Raw genomic sequence first — 19,418 nt, 5'->3', positions numbered from 1 at the left:
AAGATGTGCAAAGAGGTCTGTGCATCTTTGCCATCTCCCGAGTTTGGAATTTCAGACTATTTTCAGAAATTATTTTAGAGGATCTAGAACCACTTGTTTGCTGCAATGCAAAATCAGCTGTTCTTTCCTAGTCACCTGTTTCTTGTTGGCAGGTAAGTACAGAAGTGCATTGTCTTTCAAATTGTCATCTGTAACATACAGTTTTTCAAAAGCTCAGAAAATGCAACTTTTTAGATCTGTATAATAGGCCTGATGGTGTGTCCTGAAGGTTGGATATAGGAAGAGCCATACAGGATCAGATAATTTTTTCCATCTAGTCACACTTAAATCCCACTGTTGTAGTTCAGTGGTAGAATATTTGTCTGCCATTCAGGAGACCTGGGTTCAGTTCCTGGGCAAGTACATAATTACAACCACTGAGGCATCAAACGTCTAGACTCGGATATCTCTTTGGATTCTGTTTCAATGGTGTAAATGGGGAATGAAAGGTCTGAGCAGCCTCCGATCCTCTATATTCTTGCTTAGGCATATATGTCAGAGGTCTTGATGACCTCTCATACGTACACCATGATCCAGAAAGATTGACAATTGTAACAAATTTAAATGGTTTTCTAAAAAAAAGACTTTAATATGGAATGTGTTTTCCAGTGGTCTTAATGCTGGCAGTTGATTGTTAGTGTTTTAATAGCTTCTTTCTTCTGGTGGTTTGAGGTGAAGGACTGAGTCATCATACCTTATTTCACAACAAGAACATTAAATAGGCTCTCTAAATTTTACAAGTGAGAGGCATACATTTTTTTGCCAACCAATGAGAGAGGGAAGTAGAAGTCAAGAATTTTTTAGTGCCCCCATCACAAAGAGATAATTAAAATTTAACGATAAATGTTAGTGGCCTAACGTACTCCAGATGCAGTCTTGGTTCTGAAGAGTTGCTTTCTTCCATTCGGATTTCTTTTGTTCTTAGAGTAATTGGTTTGTATTATTCCTTTGCTTCCAATAAGAGAGCATATCTCCCCAGTACTATTTGCGTTGTACAGGTCGGCTGGAGTTGCAGAGAGGCAACAACTTGTCAGAAATGCTTGATATTTCAGGTGTTGATTACATACTGCATTTGGGCAGTCCAAATAAAAGCAGCAATGTGGTAATACTTCCCAACAAGAAAGTCTGATCTTCATTGAGAGAAACTGTTTTATACTAACTGTTTAAGAAAAAGTAACTATTGGAATTTTAATGTTAGAACTCATATAAGTATAACTGAACAAGTAGATTTTGGATATAGCCACATCTAGCAGGCTAATGAAGAAATGCATGTAATTTGGTACAAGAACAGATGAATAAACATACAGTGGTAACATTTAATGTTCACATTTTAAATGGGCTGAATCATGTAATGTTACATCTTGCCAGAAGGTTTGGTTTGGTTTTGTTTTTCAGTAGAAGCGTTCCACAATGTACTCAGTATGTATGTATTAAGCAATCAGATATCCCATTAAAAACCCCCATAAAAACAGTATTGGGCAAAAGAAGAATAGATTCTTCCCTCCCCTCCCCCCCCATCATATTTTTGGTTGATTTTTATGGTTATTTTCCCCTCAAATTATAATTTACTAAGAACCTAGCTCTCAGTAAGTTACTTTTTGATAAGTGTGATTTGAATCTAAACACCTGTCTCTCCCTTTAAAAATGATGTGCGCGTATTTAGTAAGTATTATTTATTGCAATAACAATAACAATGTGTTACTAAATCTAAGTTTATATAGCTAAATTGCCTTTTTTCTATTTAAGCTTCAAGTGGCAATAAGGAAATTATTTCACATATCAGTCAACATGGAGGAAAATGGCCTTACTGGTTTAAAAAAATGGGTGAGTTGGCTTTAAAATAGTACCTACAATTTATTAACGGTTTTATATTTTTTTCTTTTAATTTCATTTGTATCTGATTCTATGCAGAAAATATTCACAAACTTGGAAGCTACACTCTGAAACTGCAAGTGGTAGTGAATGAAAGTAATGCAGGCACTTATGCAGGAAGGCCTCTACCATCTAAAATGTTTAAGTTTACTATTGTAGGTAAGAATTCAATTTATATTAGTATTCCTGAATTGGATGCTTCATGAATGCTAAACTCTTATTTCTGATTCATCATATTTAAAGATATGTAGTCCTAAGACCAGCTGCAAAATAAATTCTATTTTGGTTAAAGAAAATAGAGTCAGTACTTTTTATAGTGATAAAATGGGAAGTAGGACAATGGGAGGCTATCAAGTGGTAAAATGGAAAAAGATGCCTTGTATGAACAACCAAGTTTGGTGTTTTACAGCTCATGCTTCCGCCCTTATGCTTCATCCAGCCCTAAAACTCTTAAATCTATGAAAAACAAAGCTAAACCCTCATAAGCTTCTCTTGAAAATAGTTTCAACACTAAGAGTTTCCTCTTACTGTTACTAAGGATTTTTATTATAAGAATTTTTTTATATTCAGAACATCAAACATCCTTATTTTATGCTTAATTATCTACTTGCAAATCAGAAGATGTATATAACTTATATACATGTATATAATGTTTAAATGAAGCTAGACAAAATATGGAAAGAACATTTTCCACTATATTTTATCTTATTTTCCCTTCTTATAAATTCTAATGCATCCATATCTGCTCCAAAATAACAGTTACTTCGCCGTTTTTTGAGAATGTTATCTATAATACTTCTACATGGCTAATTATAACTTGGAAACTTCTTAATAATGCTTATTCTGGATCCCAAAAATTGCACAGCCAGACATACGCATAGCAGGATGTGTAAATATGGGGGTCCAAAAGAAAATTCCTCAAGATTTCATTGCATGCCAGGACTTTCAAAGCCACATCAGGAAGCAAAGCACCAGGGGTCAGTGAAGCAGGCTGCTTAGGCTTGCCCTCCAAAACGTCCACAGTTCCACCAAACTTGGTGTTATCCATGTTACTGAGCATTCACTTTTTCTTCTCGTGCAGTGATTTTTTGCAAGAAGGAAGTGTTTTTTGAGAAGGAAGAGAACACATAAAAGATGTCCATCTCTGTTCAAATAATTTTTAATCGTAATTATTTATGCATACATGGATGTCTAGAAAAAAAGCCAGCCACACTTCCCTAAAAAAATGCAGGCTGAGAATTCTGTGTTCATCCAGCCCTAAAAATGAAAAATGAACCTTAAGGCAAGGCAGAGAATGTTACGTATTCAAAACATTCCCTTCTGGGGTAATTCCACAAATTAGATGAGACCCCCCAAGAAGAATGTCTTCTATGGAAAGTTGTTCCTATAATCGGCGTAGCTATAGAAGTGTATGTTAGAAAAAGTTCCCTCTTTTCCCCCCCAAAAAACACTATATGCTGCCAGCCCAATGGCTTAATGAAAAAGAATCTAATATATACATACAGATAATACAACTGCCTTTTAAAAATATATGAATACTCCTCTCTGTCTTAGAGGGTAAGCCAGAGAAATTTTCCGTGGGTCTTTTGGATCCTCCATTTCGAGTTGGAGTACCATTTAATATTCCTTTGGATTTGCAAGATGAGTTTGGTCATACAACACAACTGACAAGTCATATTGACCCAATTCTTGAAGCGAGGTAAGTAAGCTTATCTAATTTTGTTCTCCCTTCTTTGTAACTTTATAAACAAATTATTTATGTATTTAGTTTCAGAATAGTGAACTATGTATTTTTAATGTAAATTAACCAATGTTGCTTGTTGCTGCTTTCAGATAGTCCTATAAGTGTTAGTTTCTATTCTAGTGGAAACTAAAATGCTTTGCCTATCTTTAATTCAGTTTTAATTTTTTTTTAGTGGTTTGACATTAAGGTATGAAGAAATAACAAAAGAAGAAAATTGTACCATTAAGGGTGTCACTGCTAAAGGCCTCGTAAATAATTATCAAGGCAAGGTAGGCCAGTGGATTTAAATTTGATCAATCTAATAAAATCACATGGTTATTTACATGTAAAACAGGTTTTGAATAAGGTATTTTAATTGAATGGTTACAACTATCTTGGTTAACAAACATGCTTGTTTGTTATATTGATGTCCAAATGGAGTCCATAAGTTTTTTGTTTTTTTTTAATGTGAGTTAATATTTTTGTTGAATATGGATATTTATTTTTAAATGATGTGTTACTGTATACTTATAATGTGTTTTGTATCCTTGGATTAAGACATGTTTCTTGACCTACAGCTCTTGCAGTTATGCAAGTCTTAATTTAGGGAAGACAGAAAATAGGAAATAATGCATTTAAAATGTCAGAAACTTATGGACTGTTGATGAGAAAGCAAGCATGATTGCTGGAAGAAGAGTGGTTTAAGAGAAGCAAGCTTACACATGGTCATTGAAAACAAGATATTTATTCCTAGTAATAGTTGATGACATATGGAAAGATGTAAAGCTGAAAATGTGAGGAAGGAGGAAAAAAGCCAATAGTTATAAAACATAATTGGGAGTAGAATACAAGTGACTAGAAATGTAAGTTGTTGCAAGATTGTGATTACAAGCTTGTATTTGGTGTAGAAACCTTATGAAGGCATTTGGAATGCAGATTTAAGTAGTGACAGCACAAGCAAATGAATAATATTTATGTGGTGGTTGACTAGATTAACTGTAGGGGCCTTGTAAAAGAGTGGAGAATGACAAAGCTGTAGATGAAGTTTTTAGCTAACTATGTGAATGTATAGAAGGCATGGCGGTGCGCCCCCTTATAGACTTAACTCGTTCAGAAAGGCATGAGCTTTCATCTACTACAGCTTAGTTTGTCAGATGCTAGGAATGTTATGTTGGCATAGTGTGAAAAAGTAGTCTGTAGCCTATGAACGCTTGTGCTTCTCAACAAGTTAAGTCTATAAGGGGCCACACGTTCATAGCAGGAGGCATGATGTGGAATCAGGAATCCAATCCCAATCATCTTTTCTACTTGCTGCTGCAGAGGGATCTGAAGATCATGATCCTGAGCTCCCCACCAAGTTAAAAGCCAAGTGTCAACAACAGCCTGGCATAATCCAGAACTGTCCCAGAACTGGTGCAAGCAATCAGCTGGTTGTCTGCCCCAGCCCTGGGACAGCGTGGTGAGTTCAAACTTGGGGTTTAAGGTCCATGATGGGAAAGAGCCTACATGCTGGGACCCTCTGATTAGGCCACAATTATTCTGGTAAATGTAATGTGTAGAGGAGCTGAAGGGGATAGATGTAAGGATGGAAATTTGAATTAGAGCAGGCAGGGCCATCCAGTTGGTAGCCCCTGAAGGGCTAGTACGTGGTCCTCAGTCTAACCACCATTCCTCCTCCCCATTTTTTCCTGCCACTGTAGCCAGAAGGGGGCTGGAATGCCTGAGGGGTGTGCTCAGCAAAGAAGGGAGTCTGAACTGCAGGGGAAGGTTTAATGTGGCCGTGAGAAGGGAGGCAGGTGCTGCATGCACAGCCTGGGAGAGCCAGGCTTCCTGTGTTGCATGGCGCACGCAGCTGGGAGACTGCAGGGAGCTGGGCTACTCAAGCTACGCAAGTGGCCTGGTGGGATATGTGGCCCATATGGCATATGGTCCCTGACTGCCTGGAAGTTGGACAGCTCTGAATTAGAGGCAGGTAGATAAGAAACCTTAGTCAATGAACTGTCATACAAAAGAGGTAGAAATTAAGGGTGGAAAAAGGAAAAGATGACAGACAGAAGGGAGGACTATGAGGAATATGTATTTTGTAAATGTAATATGGTTTAATCCCCTTACTTTGTAACATACATCGTTAACATGTTACGTTTTGCTGTGCACAACTGCTTTAGACTGCAAGAAAATAATACATTTATCATTTTTTCCACTTAATTTTATTTTGGATTTCTCTTTGTTCATAAACTGAAATCTAGGAGCGTATGACCGTTATTTGGGCTATGTCAAGTTTCTATTATTTGGTCAATATGAGTGTTTGAAAGTAAACCTCTAGGTATGGTGTATGTGTGTTTAGAACATCTTTTTTGTTATCTGATATGTATACATGGTAAGTCGTGTATGCAGTTAAAACCTGAAGTAACATATTGGTTATTCATCATTATTCTATTCAAAAAAATTAAGAGAGTTTGCCTTAGGAAGTGAAGGACTCAAAATTTAAGATGCACCGAAGTTAAAGCTGGCCTTATTTACAGGGCAAAATGGACAATGCAGGATGAATGGGGTTATACCTAAATATTAATTTTCCTCCTTTCTGTTGGAGGACAGTTTTGTTTCACATCGTCTATCCAGTACACACACAGGAATCACATGTACGGTTAGACTGGAGTGAATTTAAAATTTACTACAGATTTACAGATTGTAGAGCTTTCCTAGTATCCAAGATCCTTAATTGGACTCTTATGTCATCAATTTCTTCTGCCTCTCACAGTTTTGTTTTCACTATAACGTTTTTCACAAGTTGTTCTTGGATTTTTTATTGTTCATAGTTTACTTCTCTGGGGATGGGATGGAGGGAAGATGTATTTCCAAAAAGTTTATTAAAATATATGTGTTTAGAGTTAGTTGTTTGACTGTTTTGTTTCATACTTATGAAACTTTATGCATAAATAAATACTTTCAAATGGCTACAAAATATAAAATACCTAAAAACTGTAGTGTTCCCTTTTGGAGCAGACTCCTAAAAAATTGAGGTTATTGGAGCTGGGATTAATATAGTGATCAGTTTTAGTGATACAACTTTAAATTAGCAGCTACAAATAATTTTAGGTAACTGAGTTAACTGTATTGTCTAGCCAGAGTCAGAATTTGCTGTCGTTCATTTTTGTCTTGCTCCAAGCAGAAAGCTGATAAATGATGAAGACAGGTTTTGAATACCAATTTTTAAAATATATATATATAATATTTTTACATGTGGTTTTACCCCCATTAACGCATACATCTAAGCTGTTACGTTAATTTGTAGTGATTCTGGATTAATGCAGGTTGATATATAAAAGAATTGATATTTCTGGAAGTAATGACACAAATTAATTTTGGTACAGGCTTAGTTTACAATTTAATACAAAAGATATTACTAGGATTCTAGAAATTCATGCAACTCCCATATAAATGTGCAAAATTATCTGAGGGAATTTATATAAACTGAATGTATGTATTATCTGTGTTTGTTCAAGGCTAATCTTTAAAATGTTCTTTTTACTAGAACTTTAATCTGAAGGTTACTCTTCCTGGTTTGAAAGAAGACTCACAGGTCTTAAAAATCAGATTACTGCCTGGTAAGTGTTTTGCATGATTAATGATGTCATGTTATAAAGTATGTTAATCATATCTTTTTGGGAGGGGACATAGTATTAAAAAAAACCTTGCATGTAAGAAGTGTGTCAACCCTGGGTATTAAGATTTATTTATTCCTACCAGCAACTGAAGACTAGAAATACAAAGAAAATTGTGTGTTCTTTATTAGGAATGTTGCCTCAAAACTCTAGTTCTGACCAGTTCTTAGAAATTGGCTGCCTGACTGGATGTGATAAGATTTTTTTTATTTAATTTTTATTCTGTGTTTTAATGGTGAAAATCTTTTCCATACTCTTGAACAATTATTTAGTATTATATTATATTTCTTTTGTCTTTATGGACCAAAATGGTAGTCTGCTACCCTCCTACTACCTTCCATGACACAGGTTACCTTGTGAACAAATTCTTTCTTTTCCATTCAGTTTTTTACTGAAAACAGTGTCTTTTGGTATTGAGCGTTTGTATTTGTGATTTAAGATTCAAAGTTTTTAGCGTTAAAGTACTTACCAACTTTAACATCAGTTATTCTTTTGAGCCATGGAGCAGATCTGTCGCAGTATAGTCCAGTATCCTACCATACTGCTGTGGATATGTTGGCATAAAAAATGTGGGTCCCCTTGAAGTCAAAAGAGTTTTGGCATGAGCCACCACTCCTCTACAGAGGAGGCAGAGGAGTAAATATGTGTGTAAATATGCATTGTGTTTAGTGTTCTCCCCTCGCAGCTTGATTTTGAAATTCCCTGTGTTGCAATGAAAAACTAAAATCAAATGACCGGTAACATTCTGAAATGTAAACACATTTAAAATTGTACATCTATAGGCCCACCTCATCAGTTGAAGGTGAAACCAGATTCTGAAATTCTAAAGATTGAAAATGGGACTGCTTTCCCCTTCCAAGTTGAAGTGTTAGATGAATCCGGAAATATAACATCCCAGCCAAAACTGATAGTTCATTGTAAGGTATGTTCAATTTTATTTACAATAGAATAGGCTTCTGCTTTGACACTAGCTTAACTATATTGAGATTTACTGTCAGTAGCCACAATCAGGTTCCTGACTGAACATGAGAGCTATAGAAACCTGATATGAGAGAGAAGATATGGGAATTAAGTTATTTAATTACAATGTTAAGATATTCCAAGCCCTGCTTTATATATTCAGGACCTCCATGTAACCCGGAGTGCATGTGTTGGTGGTTTGGGGAGGGGATGGGGGGGGCTTTTATTTACCCAGGATCGACAGTCTTCATTTGAATTTGTTAGTCTTAATAAATGATGAATTTTTTTGCAAAGAGAGGTAGCTAGCCAGGTTAGTGTGAAGTCAGACAGAAGGTAGGGTAGATTTGCAACTCCTAGACTGAGTAAATCAGGTACATATAACCTCTGATCCCAAGCTTACTTCATCAGTTGTTGTGAAAGGACATGTACAGAGTAGTGTATCAAATGGAGCAGAGTTTCTCAACCTTTTTTTGTACCAGGGTCCATTTGTACACATCGACAGCCAGTCCCAACCCAGTAAATAGTTTAAGTAGAAAATAGCCCCCTGACCCTGCTGGTGCCACTCATTCCCAACCTGCTGCCACCTGCCCTGGGCAACAAGACTCATTGCCATCGCTGGGGCGCCTGCGCCATCAGCAACACAAGGAATAATGGGTGGGAGGCAAGGCTGCACTTACTTCACCTCTTCCTGCCACCAGCCACTCTGGTTCCAGGCCACAGCTCTACCCTACTGCCATGGCCCAGCTGGCGCTGCCACTTGTCTCAGACCACCAGTGCTCCTGCTACCCCACTTTCTCTCAAGGGCAGATCCATGGCCTGAGGGTAACAGCAGTGGCAACTGGACTGAGCTGGCAGGGTAGAGCTTCAGCCTGGCATACAAACAGCTGGCAGCGGGAGGAAGTGAGGGCAGCAGCCCCCTTCTCCCTCCTCATCCATTACTCCTCACGTTGTGGATAGTGCAGCTGGCACAGGGGTCCTAGCAGAGGCAACAACAAGTCCCGGTACCCTGGTCTGCCCTCCTGCTCTGGGTCCTGGCTACTGGGCTAAAGAGGCAGCTCCTGCCTGTATCAGTCTAGCCAGGCTGCAGCCCCTATGCCAGCTGTAGGCACACAGATCCTAGCGGGGAGGGGCATGCGTGCGCCCCCCCTTCCAACATGTCACCTGTCCCTCCCCACCCCACCCCCAATGCATTGTCTGTGCCCCCCCCGCCCTATAGATTTTCTTGCAAGGAGCTGCAGGAATTACTCTCCATGCTGCCTGGCTGTCATACACATGTGTACTATATCACCCTCTGCTCCCCCCCCCAGTCCCAAACAGCCCTTTGCAGTAGCAAAACTTCACTTAGATGCTGTTAATTGGCAAAGGCAGACAAGGTGCTGTGGTGGGGCGGGGAGGGAAAGGGAAAGAATATGGGTGGTAAAAAGTGGAGAGGTTACCTGGGGAGTCAGATATTAGGCAGGTTATAATGTGTCATAACATGCTTTTGCTGATCTTGATTATTTCAGTTGGACAACTGGGATAAACAAATCCAAAGCATTTATAACACTATTAATCTCTGAACTAGAAGGGTTCATCAGTGTAATTATACTAGCAAAACTCTTCAGATGATGAGTAGTGGATCTAACATTTTATTATTATGACATGAGCTGTTGAAAATTAAACCTGTAAGCTACCCTTTTGTTACTAAGCAGACATTGGGCAAGCCTCTATACATTATTAATACGAAGTAATAAGCTCCAGCACAATTTACACTAGTTTATTGCTCCCGGGTGTCCCTTTGGAACATGTGCCCAAGACCACAGCAAGTTGAACTGGGTCAGAGCAGCCCTAGCTGGCAGGGGGCCTCAGGAGTAAGCTTGCCAGCCCAGAGCTGCTCCAACCCAGCTCAGAGAGGCTAGCTGGAGCACCAGGGATGCTCCAGTGTGGGGCTAGCCAGTAGGCAGCACCCATGCTGAAACACCCTTGTGAAACACCCAACTGTGTCAGTGTCTACATGTGCGGTGCTGAACAAAAACAAAAAACCTCCACAGCAGTATAGTACTTGTATTTACCAGTACTATCCTGCTGGGCAGTTGATTAGTTTCCTGCAGCCTAATAGGCCTGTACACACAGATGTGAGATGTTTACTGTGGAGCTAATTAGTCTAGTTCAAGGTAAACATCTTATGTAGCTGTGCCCATCATGTCCCCTCATATTTCCCTTTTTAAATGAATACCTCTGTTGTAACCTTACCTGTCCTATTATTAGTTGTCATTTCTTGGTTTAACAAATCTGGCTTTTAGACTGCACACCTCTTAAAAGGAAGAGACCTAATTGTTTAGTTATGAGCCATGTACACCTTTTTGAACGTGCAAAAAAAAATAATACTTGTTTAAATGTAGTAAGCTCTAAAAAATACACTTTAATTATGCATTTAAATAGTTTTTAGGTGCTCCAGAACTTCCTGTGTATGCTGTGGATTGCAGTAATGCTGGAACAAATATTTTAACTGGACCAGTTGTGCATGTGCAAAATATAAAAAAGGACCAGATGCTCAAAGCAAGGATTGAAATACCTGTAAGTAACTACCAGGGAACAATAATGTGAAAGACTGGTATAAACATGGATTTAAGTTGTAGCCTGCAAATTTTAGGCTGCTTACAGACACCACCTTTCTGCCCCCTCTTCCCCTCCCTCCCCCCCCCCCCCCAAAAAAAAATCAAAACAAAACCCAAACCTAGCACTTTAAATTTGCTGCTCCCCTGTGCAGAGCCCAGTGCATATCCAGTAGAGGCATCACATTACTAGATGGACCTGGCTCACCCAATGTCTGTATAGATTAGGCACATTTGGGGCTTTGTTGTGCTTTTATCTAATAGCTGATTGTCAACTTCATATAAAGCAGGGGTGGGCAATTATTTTGGGCGAAGGGCTGCTTACCCAGTTTTGGCAGGCTGTCAAGGACCGTGTGGGTAGCCCTGCCCCTTGACAGGTGCCCTGCCCCAAGGTCACCATCTTGGGACTAATGTCCCAGGGCCAGCACCGGTGGGCCCAAAGCAGGGCACAGGCTGGCAGGGATCTGTGGAGCCAGGCTGGTCTACACCAGCAGGGAGAGGGAGAAGGCCAATGTGGTACCTGACTTCAAGAAAGGAAGGAAAGTGGATCTGGCAAACTGTAGGCCCATCAGCCTGACCTGTATCCCAGGGAAGATCTTAGAAGAGTTCATTAAAGATGCCATCCTTAATGGACTGGCCGAAGTCAACATCCTGAGGGATAGCCAGCACAGGTTTCTTGCTTGACCAATCTGATTTCCTTTTACGACCAGGTGACCTATCACCTGGACAAGGGAGAAGAGATTGATGTCTTGTATCTTGACTTCAAAAAAGCCTTTGATCTGGTATCCCATGACTACCTCTTGGCAAAACTGGCCAATTGTGGCCTTGGGTCCACCATGATCTGCTGGCTGGGAAATTGACTCTGTGGTCGGACCCAGAGGGTGGTAATTGATGGAAGTCAATAGTCATGGTGCTCTGTAACCAGTGGGGTCCCCCAAGGCTCTGTCCTTGGACCCATATTGTTCAACATCTTCATTAATGATGTGGAAATTGGAGTCAGAAGTGGACTGGCCAAGTTCGCCGATGACACCAAACTTTCGGGCAAAGCATCCATACCTGAAGACAGGAAGGCAATCCAGGCTGACCTGGACAGGCTCAGCAGATGGGCAGATGAGAACCTGATGGTGTTTAACACTGAAAAATGCAAGGTTCTCCACCTTGGAAGGAAAAACCTGCAGCATCCTTATAGGCTCAACAGTGCTACGCTGGCTAACACTACGGAAGAAAGAGACTTGGAGGTGATCACTGACCACAAGATGAACATGAGCCTACAATGCAGCAGCTAGTAAGGCAACCAAAACACTGGCTTGCATCCATAGATGCTTCTCAAGCAAATCCCGGGATGTCAGTCTTCCCTTGTACTGGGCCTTGGTGAGGCCGCAGCTGGAGTACTGCGTCCAGTTTTGGGCACCACAGTCCAAAAAGGATGTGGCAAAGCTTGAGAGAGTCCAGAGAAGAGCCACGTGCATTATCAGAGGTCAGGAAAACAGACCTTGTGACAACAGGCGGTAATTGACAGAGCCATGGAGCTGTTTAGCCTGGAAAAATGCAGGCTCAGGGGTGATCTGATGGCCATCTATGAGTTTATCATCCCCCCCCCCCCCCCCCCCGCAGCTTGCTGCGCCAGGAAGTGTTGGCTTCTGCTGCCCACCTGGAGCTCACTTGGATGCTGGGCAGACCAGAGGCATCGGTGACAAACACTGCCCGGCATGGCAAACAGGGGGGCTGCAGCTGCTGTTGCTCCATGCAGCCCCAGCGGGCAAGCCCAGAGCCAGCGTGGGACCCAGGCTGGCAGCAGGGCCAGGTTACAAGCTGGTGCTGAGCATGGGGCAAAAAGTGGCCCCTTGCCTGCCCTGTACCCAGTGCCCCACGCTGCAGCCGCTCACAGCCTGCCTGGGGTTTCCTGTGCCTGCTTTGGACAGCTCCGTGTGAGCTGCAAGAAATGATTATGATGGCTGTTTCAGAGCATGACTTTGACTTGCAGTCTATAAATTAAGAAGACTCAGTAATAGCAATGTTTTTATAGAAGCCAAAAGGTTTTTTTCCTCCCAGATTTGTTATTTATATTATGTTGATGAGTTGTTGTTTTTTTTTGATTGTTTTAATGCTTTTTACTTCACTATTATTGTTAGGTACCCTCATTGTCTATTTTAATTTCTCCTTCTATAATATTCCTCTCAGTACTCAGAGGGGGTGGGTATTACTTTGTGGTTCAAAGACATTTACTGTTATTCACAGCCATTGTCACATTTAACTTCATAACTAAAATGAAAACATGAAGATATCAAGATAAAACCTGTTATGCTGAACTCTTCCCTCCCTCAAACTCTCTCCCACTGTCTCTCTTAGCATGCTTTTTCAAGCTTTCAAGAGAGTAACACCCATGTACCCATTTCATACAACAAATCAGTAAAATTTTAGTTTTCTTTTCTACTTAGATATGTATCTGTTCTACTGCTTGTCATGGGGGTTTGACTAAATGTTCTCACTGCATTTGGTAGGATCTTGGTGTGGTTGTCTGTCCTAGATGCTAGCTATCCTGGAAAATTCACCCTGAATCTGGATTAATCAAATTAGTCTTCTACATCAATATTTGGGGCCTTGATGTAAGCATGGGAACATGTCCTCAATGACATGAGGGCAAAATTAAAAAAAAGAACATAGGCTCGATAATGCTAAATACTGTCATAGCTAAAAATGAGATGCCTTAATGGCCTTTTACATGGAGAAAGCTAGGTACCAAGGGTGTCTCTACATGTGTTCTAGAGTGAAAGGCTTTAGTTCAAGCACCCCTGCTGACATTTTGATGCAGGGGGATGCTGAATAGATGTGACACAAGCTGCCAGAGCATGTTAATTAACATTAGCGGACTCAAGTAATAGAGTGATAATTAGCATGTTGGAACAGGCATCCAGCATGTGTATGGGTGCCCCTAGACTTAGGATTCCCATCCTAAAGAGGCACACTGAACAGTGGGATTGCTAATAGGAATACTAAAGAGACATGTCTTAAATCCTGGCTATCCTCTAGACTTAAGATTCACTGAAAAGTCTGTTATTTGATACTGGAATTTTCAACCTAAAATCCACATCTAGATTTAGGTGCCTAAGTTGTCTCTTCTACATACAGGATATCGGTTTGCACTTTTTAAAGTAAGCAGGCATCCAGAAAACCAGAACTCATCAACATCTTTTATACACTTTATATTAAAGAATTATTAGAAAAAATGAATAAATAATCCTGGCAACAAGGACAAACTGCACATTTTTTTTTCCCCAAGGGTATTGAATCCTACAGATCCCACTGATGTTCATGGGAGTTGCTGTGAACATTGCCTCTAAAAACAAATGTTTAGGAATCCTGCCTTTTTAGTGTTTATGCTTTCTCATAACATACTTGTAAGTTTATGAAAACCTTTTTTGTAGCAGTTTTATTCTGTTTTCCTTATTAAAAACAGTATGTTTTTTAATTTGTAAAATTAAGTTTGGTATTTTAGAGCAGGAGTTTTCAACCTTTTTTAATAAGTGTACCCCTGGTGGCCCCCTTTTTAATAAATGTACACCCCCCCAGGGGGGGCAAGCAGCCAGACACGGAGCAAGGGTATGGTGAGCAGTGGCAGCACAGCATCTGTGCAGCCCTGCTCTTGCTGTGTGCTAGCTCTGCTCCTGTGAGGCAGCAGCATGGGGTGGCAACACTATACCCACCCACTCCCTGGGACTTTTCAAAGTACCCCCCAGGAGAACACTTACGCCCAGTTGACAATCCCTGTTTTAGAGCATTGTTTTGATTTGCCACCAATAAGCCAGGATCTGATCTTAGTTATTTTCAGATCAGTGAAATTCAGTAACTCTTACCAATTGCAGTGAAGAGTGAAACTTGGTAATATATTTAAAAAAATGTTCAGGTATGTTTTTCACATCTGTAATGTCACTTTAAATGTTTTTGCCATTCCTAGAGTTGTAAAAATGTGCCACCAATAGAAAAGACTATTAAACTGCTCCCCAGCAGCCATGTTGCAAGATTGCAGATCTTAAGTGTAGAAGGACAAAAAGCTATTCAAATCAAACATCAGGATGAAATTAATTGGATTGCTGGGGATGTTGTGCACAACCTTATCTTTCAAATGTATGATGAAGGAGAAAGAGAGATCAATATCACTTCAACTGTAGCAGAAAAAATTAAGGTAGGTTAAGGAAACTTAACTTTCACAAACTTCGAGTAAATTAGACCTATTTAATAGAATCAACAGTATGAAAACAAAAAATATATTGGCTTCCTTACAAGGGTTTCTTTCTCTAAAACATGGCTGTCCGACTTCTAAGAGGCTAGGGACTGTATGCACCCCCCTGCCCTCCCCCCCCAGCCATACAAACTACTGTGGGGTTGCATGCTCTCCTGGGCCATAAACCATGGTGGGCACCCCTCCATTGTTAATGACCCATGCATTGCACACCACCCAACTGCACCATTCCTATGCTTTGCGCACTGTGCTGTGTGGACACACCTACTGCGCCCGCCCCTCCCCCCCCCACAATGCCTCCATACTGTGCTGACATGCTGCATCAGATTTCCTCGTCTTTCCTGGTGCTCAGCTGCAGATTCCCTTAGTTCTGTGGACCATGCTGTCTCACTCTGTCCCCAAGGGTGGGGACAGGCAGTGAAAGCAGGAAGAGGGAGTTGAGGCATGGAGATGGTGGCAGATGCCATGGGAGGGGTGATGGGAGTGGCGCCTGGATCAGGAATCTAGAGTCTCTAGGTTAACCTCCCAGAGACAATGTGCAGCCCATGAGCTGCCAGCTGGATATCCCTGTTCTAAAATGTTAGCTCCATTACAGCTAAAGTAACTTGAGAAACTAAAATGACTACACAAGCACAGCAAGATTACTATATTGCCTTTCTCATTTAATAAATGTTTGATCACTTTTTCAAAATCAAATGGAGTATTAAAGCTGTGTTCATATGGTGTAAAAGAACCCAACTGAGCAAGCTGTGTAATATGCATAACACTATTTTGGGGATTAATAGCAATACAATGTCAGTATGAAACATCTTAGCCAAGATTACTGTCTTCCAGAGTGCCACAAGTACAGTGTATTTATTCTTATTATACATCAGCAACTCACTGAGATGTGAGGGCTCTCTCTCCATCACAAGTCCTAGGTCAAATTGATTCTTTCATAAAGAATCTGTTTCCCTTCCGATGTTCCTCCTCTTCTATATAGATATGAGACCTGATACCAAGGCAGAGTGCCACTGAATTAAATTAGACGTTTTGTCTTTGTTAGGTTTTACAGTATTGCCCTGTTACCATGACAACTTTATAGTAGGGAATAATGAATGTAAGCTCTCTTTAGAGTAAACTTCTATATCTATGTGAACAGCATAGCTTATTGGAAAACCCTAGGACTCTTAATCCTAAAACTAAACAGCAGAAGTGAAAACCATTATGCACTGACTTAAATGAAGAATGTGATCTAACAAGTTTTTATGAAAAAAACATTTTTAGGTTAACTGGACACCCAGGATTAACCGAGAACACTTGATTCAGGGACTGTTACCAGATGTAAAAGTGCCAACGTCTATAAAAGATGTACGTTATTGTCTAATTACATACCTTGATGATCATGTATCTCTGGAGAGTGCATTTACAGTCAGGTTTGTCCTTTTAAATGTATCCTATTGATAATGCTGCTGTGAAAGATTGTATTACTGTACTTTAAAAACCCAGTGTTCTCATAAGGGTGGCAAGATACGAAAGCATTTAATAAAAGAGCAGAAGATTGCAGAAGTTTTGTTATTGTGTCTTAATGTACAAATAGTGATTGTAGAGAAAAACATGGTGCATATGAAGAACCCTCCACCTTTTTTATGCTACTAGGTAGCATGGTAATCGCTTCCAAATATAAATCAATTTATAGGAAAGGTGTCTAAAAATTTCTTACTAAGCTTCAGTTGCCCAAATTACAGAATTGTTCACAAGCATTAGACCCCTATTTGTTAAAATAACAACAAAAGAGAAATATTACCATCATCAAAGGATAAATTGAGGTATGCAGCTGGCTATTGAGTGCTTAACTAAATGATAATAGGTGCATCTACATTTGCAATTAGCACAGCTGAATAAACTCCAGCATGGTTCACGCTGGAGTTTTTTGTTCCCACATACAGCATTTACACATGTACTCGATACCACAGCATGTTGAGGTGAGGTGAGACAGCTAGCTGGGTGCTCAGGGGTTTAGCGTGCCAGCCTGCAGCTGCCCCACCCTGGTTCAGTGGACTGTGGAGGGGCTGGCTGGGGCATGAAGGTGCTACAGTGCAGAGCCACCCTGTGGCACCCTCATGCCCCAAACAGCCCCTGTCACCATCTGCATGTGTTTCAGCACACTAAATAACTCCAGGTGTAGGCTAGTACTTGTGTTGGGCAGTACCATCCTTTGGTAGAGTTAATTAGTTTTACTCCAGCATAATAGCGCCACACATGTAGATGGTGACGTTTTACTGCAGAGCTAATTAGTCAGTTCAGTAAAGCATATATGTAGATGCCCCTAGTGAGTACTTCTAGTACTTCGTAGGTTCAGAGCAGTGTTCAGATTTTAATGAATTAGTCCTCAGAACACCTTTTTGGGTGGTTTGTGGAGTGTCATGAATGTTTTCTTTTTTGTGTTCTACTGATATGGCATGTGCAGTTTTGTTCAAAAGCCCACATGCTGTATCTATTTATATTACTGTTATCATTGTATAGATTATGTTATTCTGTCTCTATCTTCATAAATTTGGCCATGGTTTAGCTAAGGAAGGGAGTAATGCGTATTTAAGGGTAATTGCACTCCCATTGGATTGGGCATCTGAGGCATTGTCTGCCTACAAAGAGGAAATTAACTCCTCTGTAGCAAAGGCATCTTAGAGAAATGGCCCATCAGCCAGAGGAATGCCAGATGTCCCAGGGAGGGAAGTTTCTGAAGCATTCTGGATCCTGGTGAGAATGTAGATATAGTACTCATGGTGGGGCTGGCTTGGGGTTTTTTGGATTTTTCCCCAAACTGGAGACGGGCCCAAGGCTCTGGAAGCCAGGACTGGTAAAATCAGCAGGAAGGCTGAAGTCTAAAAATGCTGGCAGGACTAGGGTGTAGCCAGATGAGAGGGTAAGAAAGGTTATTTGTTTTATTTTTCTGTTTTCAAATGTAAGATCAGTTTTGCTTATGTAATTCTTTTTTTCTACATACATCTTTTTGCTGTTTATCACCTTATTGGTTGCCTATGGAAATAGTGATCTCTGAGTGAATGATATTTTAGGTTAGCTCACTCTTTGGAGTGGCTGACCTAAAATACCTTCCACAACACAAAAGGGAGGCCACCTAGAGCTGACAGAGATTTGCTTGCTGAAGCTGTGGGGTACAGTATAAAGGCAGTGTAGCTAGTGCTTGTGGGGATAAGGACTTTATCCCAAGGCAACCTCTCTGTTCTTGGGACAAGCAGTAAGACAGTGGGGAAAAAACTTGGGGCACAACTGTTTTACAAGTGCTCTTCTAAATTGCCTTTTGTCTGTTGTTACTAGGTTATCTGTTCTTTGCTAAATATTAATTTCTGTGATCTGTGAAGTAATCTTTGCCTGTATATTTGGAACTTCTGTCAACCAATTTTTGTATGTTAATCCAGACCACTTCCAGATGAACCCAAACATATTAAGTGCAAATTAAAAGGGCCAAATACCATGCAGATGGGTGAAGAACTGCAGAGTGAAATTGGTATGTACTTGCAGAACCTACATTTCATTGCTGGATTTAATAACAACTGTGTTTTATAACAATTCAGTGTTCTCTTATCTATATAAATTACTACATAGTGTGAAGTATCTGCATGATCTTTATGTTCCTGTTATGGAAAAGAAGTTCTCTAAAAATGAAAATGTTTTGAAGTTTACAATCATCTTTTACTAAAATTCGCTTTAAATGTGAATTTCTAGCCTACTTGACATTCCTTCTCATATTATTAGAAAGAACTTGTTATTTGATTATTTTTTCCAGTCTTTATTTAAGAAATCTGGCCTTTCTTGACAGCTAAGGCTGTTTACTTGTAAGTATAAGAGGCATCTTTGGGAGATCAGGTTTTGCAGTGCTCATCAGGTTGTTTACATAGCTTTTAACTTACTGCAATGACAGCATTATGCAGATATTGATGGCTTAAGTTTCCTTGGTCTTTAGCACTACAAATGTTTGTATCCAAGGAGTTCTGTGGGTCGACACCAAAGACTGCCATCTTAATACTACATTATATTAATTTGTTAGATGCTGGTGACATCTTCTGTAGTATGAATATAATTTTAAATTGCTGATTTGTTTAAAATTACCTCAAGGTGCTCTAAGAACATGAGATAATAACGCTGCATTTTCCACTTACAAGTTGACCTCATGCTTTCGGGTAAATTTTTAGGAAAAATAACTTCTTTCCAGAAAGCAAGTTGGTGTAACTACCAATGGCTTTACCGTTACACAATTCCGCAGGAGAATCAAATCATCAAGTAAAAGGTATTTGTATGGTTCTTTCAGAAGCAAAGAAAGTAGACTT

The 19,418-nt window shown here is 40.0% G+C and overlaps 1 protein-coding gene across 1 annotated transcript in view; it reads left to right on the top strand.

The window, feature by feature from the left end:
* The window catches only part of SMCHD1 (structural maintenance of chromosomes flexible hinge domain containing 1), a 143,319-nt gene that overhangs the window by 72,841 nt on the left and 51,060 nt on the right, over nt 1-19,418 (top strand). The window contains exons 18-27 of the mRNA XM_090039751.1: nt 1,786-1,863; nt 1,951-2,070; nt 3,466-3,610; nt 3,828-3,924; nt 7,167-7,239; nt 8,079-8,218; nt 10,678-10,812; nt 14,806-15,033; nt 16,357-16,505; nt 18,510-18,598. Of these exons, the coding sequence (XP_089895877.1) occupies nt 1,786-1,863; nt 1,951-2,070; nt 3,466-3,610; nt 3,828-3,924; nt 7,167-7,239; nt 8,079-8,218; nt 10,678-10,812; nt 14,806-15,033; nt 16,357-16,505; nt 18,510-18,598 (1,254 nt within the window). The remainder of the gene's footprint in view (nt 1-1,785; nt 1,864-1,950; nt 2,071-3,465; nt 3,611-3,827; nt 3,925-7,166; nt 7,240-8,078; nt 8,219-10,677; nt 10,813-14,805; nt 15,034-16,356; nt 16,506-18,509; nt 18,599-19,418) is intronic.

Source organism: Crocodylus siamensis, chromosome 3 (genome assembly GCF_052110815.1).
Source record: "Crocodylus siamensis isolate JL-2025a chromosome 3, ASM5211081v1, whole genome shotgun sequence".
Taxonomy (NCBI): Eukaryota; Metazoa; Chordata; order Crocodylia; family Crocodylidae; genus Crocodylus; species Crocodylus siamensis.
The sequence above is the reverse complement of the archived record's forward strand: the minus strand, read 5'-3'. Positions and strand labels throughout refer to the sequence as shown.